This window comes from Leptopilina heterotoma, unplaced genomic scaffold, assembly GCF_015476425.1.
Source record: "Leptopilina heterotoma isolate Lh14 unplaced genomic scaffold, ASM1547642v1 Lhet_136, whole genome shotgun sequence".
Classification (NCBI taxonomy): domain Eukaryota; kingdom Metazoa; phylum Arthropoda; class Insecta; order Hymenoptera; family Figitidae; genus Leptopilina; species Leptopilina heterotoma.
This window is the reverse complement of record NW_025110857.1, coordinates 131,436-137,022: the sequence shown is the minus strand read 5'-3', so window position 1 is coordinate 137,022 and position 5,587 is coordinate 131,436. Positions and strand designations below refer to the sequence as shown.

The 5,587-nt window shown below is 34.6% G+C and overlaps 1 protein-coding gene across 1 annotated transcript; it reads right to left on the bottom strand.

Annotated features, from left to right (window-relative positions):
• Positions 1-508: 508 nt before the first annotated feature.
• On the bottom strand, positions 509-4,517 carry LOC122497759 (ski oncogene). The gene is made up of 3 exons (XM_043605033.1): positions 3,447-4,517; positions 2,574-2,809; positions 509-2,431 (listed from the first exon to the last, which is right to left on the bottom strand). The coding sequence occupies exons 1-3, from the start codon at positions 4,515-4,517 to the stop codon at positions 1,585-1,587; spliced, it is 2,154 nt and encodes a 717-aa protein (XP_043460968.1). The 3' UTR covers positions 509-1,584.
• Positions 4,518-5,587: the final 1,070 nt, after the last annotated feature.

Below are 5,587 nucleotides of genomic sequence, written 5' to 3'. Positions count from 1 at the left end.
ATTGTACTAAATTTTAAGTTCTTATTTAAATGAAATTTTAAATTCTTGGCTAAGAGAGCATGTTCTACACGGATTTTTACACTAAAAAAAATTTCATTTTTTTAATTTGCAATAAGAAACTTCTTCATTTTAATGTATTCTTTTATATAGGCTTTTAGAAAACTTTTATTTCTTATTCGCCTCATTAAAACTTGCTTTTTTACGAAATTAATTAGAAAAATCTGAATTTTAATATTGAATCAATATATTCTTTACTTTTCTTAATTAGATTAATTAGATAATTATTAATATAAGTTATAATTATATAACTTACATAATATAATTATAAATACAATAAATAATAATCAAATTAATTTAAAATTGTTTAAATTAATTTAAAAATTAATTATGTTACATTTTGTATTTATTAATAAAAAATTAATTATATTAATTTTGCATTAATAGACAATTAATATATTTATTAATATATTAATATAATTCATTTTTTAATAAACATTAATTTTTTGTACTTTTAGAAAATATTTCGAAATTTTTTTTTTAATGTGCACAAATTTTCTTTCTACGATCACTCTAATTTTTATGAACATATATATGAATATACCAATAAATATACATATATATTTCTATGTATATATCTGACCTCAGAATGTATACGTTATATACACAAAATATGCGATTATAAATTCAGAAAGGTTATTTAAAAAACAAAATAACCTAAACTTCATTATACTCAAGCATATCTCCTCTTTCTTTTTTTGCATTTAATTTTCTTTTATTTTTTCTTTTAAAGGAAAAAAAATCTCTCGCGCATTTGATATTTAATATCAATTGTACACTCATTCTTTCCCCCATTAATGTTTTCTATATAATCGTGGCGTGGTAATAATTCACTTCTTTTTTTTTTTTAATAACTAATTAATCTTTTTTTCTCTGTATTGTACAATATCTACAATGGGTCAAAAAACAAAACCGCTGATAAAAGTTTTACTTACAATTTCTTTTTTTAAGAACTCTGAATTTAATCGTTAATAATTATAACGTTTAAAAGGCTCTTCATTTTATCACATAACCAAGAGAGTTCTCATTTTATTTAGAATTGTTTCAATTATTTATATATTTATATTTATAATATAAATGTATGTATATGTATAAACATTTATTTGTGAAATTAAATATTTATTAAATTACAAATAGATTTTTATTATACGTATACATAATTTATATTATGGGATAATTTTTAATACCTCTAGCGCGAAAATTCAGTACCACACTTATCCGAACGGGTGATAAGTGCCGCGATTAATTACTGAGCAGTTATTTGTCCCAAACGAACAATAGAATCGAAAATTTTTGCCTATCAGTTCTGTTTCTTTTCCTTTCTTAACGAGAAAAAAAAAATTTCTCCCTACGATCAAGGAGATAAAAAAAAATATCACTATTCACATTTTTTTTTTTTAAATAGAAAAGAAATGGAAAATAAATAATTTTATACTCGAGGAAAAGTTCAGAACCATTTGAGCATTAGACAGAAAATTTCGAGTATTGTATATTTATATTATAACCGCGGAAAGTGTTTTGCTTTTTCTAAACACTACTCTCAGTAGAGATTTCGTTTTCTGTTTTACTATCCGAAAGCGTTGAATCCTTAGGTTTCTCATTGCTTTCAGTGCTGTCAACAACACTTGTATTCGTCACTTCTTCATTATTTTCGATTTTACAAGTTGCTATTGTTGTTGTTTCTTTAATTTGCAATAAATCCCGTAACCTTGTAATTTCACGTGCGTCTGTTATTCGTGCTTGTCGTAAAATTGCATTTTCAGATGACAATCGTTTTATAAGGTCAACAATATCCACTGGTAAATCAATACCCACTAGTCTTTCATTTAATTCAATAGCCGTTGATCCATCGAAATTTTGATCAATTTCAGGCGATGAGGTGACAATTTCAATGGCTGTTGTTGATTCACAATTGACTGTTGACGATGTGACTGCTGCACTTTCCTCTTCCTCATGATGACCTAATAATTTTTCTTCATGACAAATAACATCATTATTGACACTACTACTGTGTTCATCTTGTGTTTCATCTGCTGCTGTTGGTGCTGAAGGTGCAAGTGGAACAAATGCAGTAGTACCACTCGGCACTGGTGACGATGGTTTCTCAAGTTTCACACTAACTGGAAATGATTCGGATTTTTCATTTGGACTCGGTGAACGATGATTTTGATGACGACGACGCTCATGAGGATAACGACGATGATGTTGTAATGGAGTGGCAGGAATTAATGGTACTGTTGCTGCTATTGGTGCAAGTGCAACATTAGGCTGATAATGTGGCTCGAAACGTTCACAATCCGAGAGTGGTACTACTCGTTCCGGATGTTGGAGTACTGGTGGTCCTCTACTCAGATAAGCAGGAACCAATGGTGAACTAGAGTATAAAAGACGATTGTTAATCGCTATCTTTATATTATTATGCTATATTTCTAATCCAATTAGACCAAACCAACTAAAACTTAAAAAATACAAATTCTACTCTTTCACTACAGAAATTAAAAATCAAAAAAGCTGACCTGTCCCTAAGTTTACACGATCCAGGCGTATTCCAAGGCCTAAAAGCGGATGCACCCCTAGCAGCTAATTCAAAAACAGCCCATTGCATTTGCAAATAGGGATCATTAGCACTAGTCACTGTCGAAACAGGATGATAAAGGCCCAATCCATTTCCATTGTAAATACCACCTGGAAATTCTTCCTTCGCTATTTCCTTCTTTAATTTCTTTGCTAACTTCTCAGGTTCATACCGGAACTGGAAATTCAATAATTTCAATAAATAAACAAAGAACAATGACAAAATGTCAACACCTCATTCAAAACTGTTTTTAAACCACAAATCTTTGTTTACCAAAAAGAAAAAGCACACATCTATAAATAGTTGAGAAAATAATAGAAAAAGAAAAAATTCGAAATTTTCAAATAAAATTGAAAGCTTAAATTACTGAAAAGTAATCTTTTCCAATGAATGTAATTTAGAAATTCTTGGCAATCGCATTACGTTATCTGGTGAAAAATGATAATTATGAAGAACTTTAAAAATGTTATGTTAGGCTAACGCAAGTTTTTATCGGTATCAGTTTATCAGACGAGTCTGCAACTCAGAGATAAAAGAACGAAAAAAAAACCATTCTAGACTCTAGACAAAGCGACAGAGCGAAAGGAAAAGATATTTTTATTTAATTCAAGAAACAAACAATTTATATCAGCATGTTGATTAAATTTACATTGACCTTTTTCGTAAAAAAAAAAAAAAGTTTTTTTTCAAAACCCCAATTTACAAACAGTTTTGAAAAAAGTGCATTGTCAAAGGAGTATACCAGTACGTGATAAACAATGCTATCACGTAAAAATATTCGATCCCTTGACTTATCGATGATAATGATAAGTACCTCAAATTTTCGTTTCGAATTAGGAAGAAGATGTCTCTCCTTAAGTTCCTGAAAATAATTCACAACTTTATTGTAATGCCCCTGATCACGAGACAAAAGAAGATACGATCTCCAATTTGCCGAATCAAAACCCCAATGACATGTCCGATTTTCCAATGAACGATGTGCATGCCTCACAAATCTCGCTGGAGAAAACCTTAAACCACACTCTAAACACTCAATGCATGCCGAGTCCTCTGTAATAAATAAATCGGCATCAAAAATTCCCTTACACTTGCCAAAACACTCATGATACACTTTAAATCTCGAAACACAATTCTCGTCGACTTCTTTTTTATGAAGTTTCTTCTCTTCAAATTCATGTTCCTGTATTGGTATTGCCAAACAGGGCTCCGCACGGGACAGTAAAGCACTCACTAAACGTTCTGCATCGGTTTGTGTTATTAAACCACAAGATGGGGCATTTCGGGGTAAAATACCAGATAATTTAAGTTCCTCCAATTGATCGCGTGTACATCTTGAACAATAAATTTGTAATTCATCGCAAACTTGATTTATTTGTTGTAGGGAGAAATCTTGTAAAACTGTATTGAGTATCTGTGGCAGACATAACCTCCTTTCTCCACCCACAACAAAGCACGATATTCTCTCACCTTCGAGCAATGTTTCACACCTCTCCGAACAACTTTGATCGGGAGTTGTTAAAATTGGAATTGGAAATTCGAGTTCACGTTTTTCAAGTGGAATTTTCAGTCGTTCTGGTTGTGGATCATCGTCAGAGTCCTCGGGCAAATGACCCACCCTTGGATCTTTGCATAGAACTGGCACCGGTGATATTCTGTCCTTGACAATTTTACCACAACCTTCCGCAATTGAATCTGGGCCATGTGTTGGTGAGAAGCGAAATGCTGCTGCTTGTTCCTGAAGTAGACCTTTACATTCCATATCAAGTAGGGCCGAACTTGGACCCTGTAAACTCTTGACGGCTGACAGCTGATATGTTTTTAAAACAGTTTTCAGCTGTGGACTGTAGGATTGATTGTTTGTCTTGCCTGGTAGTAGCGTCTCCATTATGAATTCTTTCTCGATTATAAGTAGAAGAAAAAAAGAAATGTTTCTGAATTTGCACACGCGCTCACCAAATTTTCTTTTTTGCAAAAAGCAGATAGGTGATAAAGCGGTCCATCTTGTCAGCGACGACCCCCCCGTTGTGATAAATCTTTTTTCCCCAAGTCTGACCTCGTCTTCGTCGACGACGCGACGTCGTGTCCACGCACATGACACTGCTGACTCGGATTCGTCGTCCCCCTGACGTGTCCCCGAAGGTCGAAGGTGGCGGCCGTGGTGAGGAAACGCAAGCGCTCGAATCACAATCTCACATACACTGGCTTGGTTACATCTCACACACACACGACCCAAAATACAGGGCTCGGTCACGGGTACGGGTCGGTGGCCTGGGCCTTCTGTCCATCCGAGTGGCGATCAGCAAAACGACACATGTCCACGACTTATCATTATCACATCCTGAATAGATGGGAGTCAAAACACTTTTCGGAGCAACTCTCTTTTGCCTCGACAATTTTCCTCCTCTTTTTGACAGATATCACACCACCGATGAGGACAACGGCGAATTCGCCACCACTACCACCAACATCATCATCATCATCACCACAATCACACTTCTTCCCGTGGGCATTGTCAGACGACCGATTTACTTGGCACGCTGCGCCGCAATGGCGTATCGATCGAACACGCACGAACCAACAACGATGAACCACTGGCCGCGAGTTTACGCATATTTTTTTTAGCGCCAAGTCAATTCGAACCAGCCAGAAACACCAAGTAAACGGTCTACATCGCCCGACGCACGATACTCACAATGCTAACGCAGCATAGCCCTGATCATGTCCTGATATGCGCGAGCGCACTCTATTTTCCTTCTCTCTCTCTATATCTCTCGACACAAACACAAAGTGGTTGCAAGGTGCTCACATATAGAGGGAAAATAAGAGAGTGAGAATCATAAACATCGGAATCTTTGTGTGTGACTGTAAACACGAGGTTTTTGTCAGTGTGGAAAAGAGGCGAGCCTTCGGGGCAATTGTATATGACTACATATACACAAAAGTATTCGCTGCTGG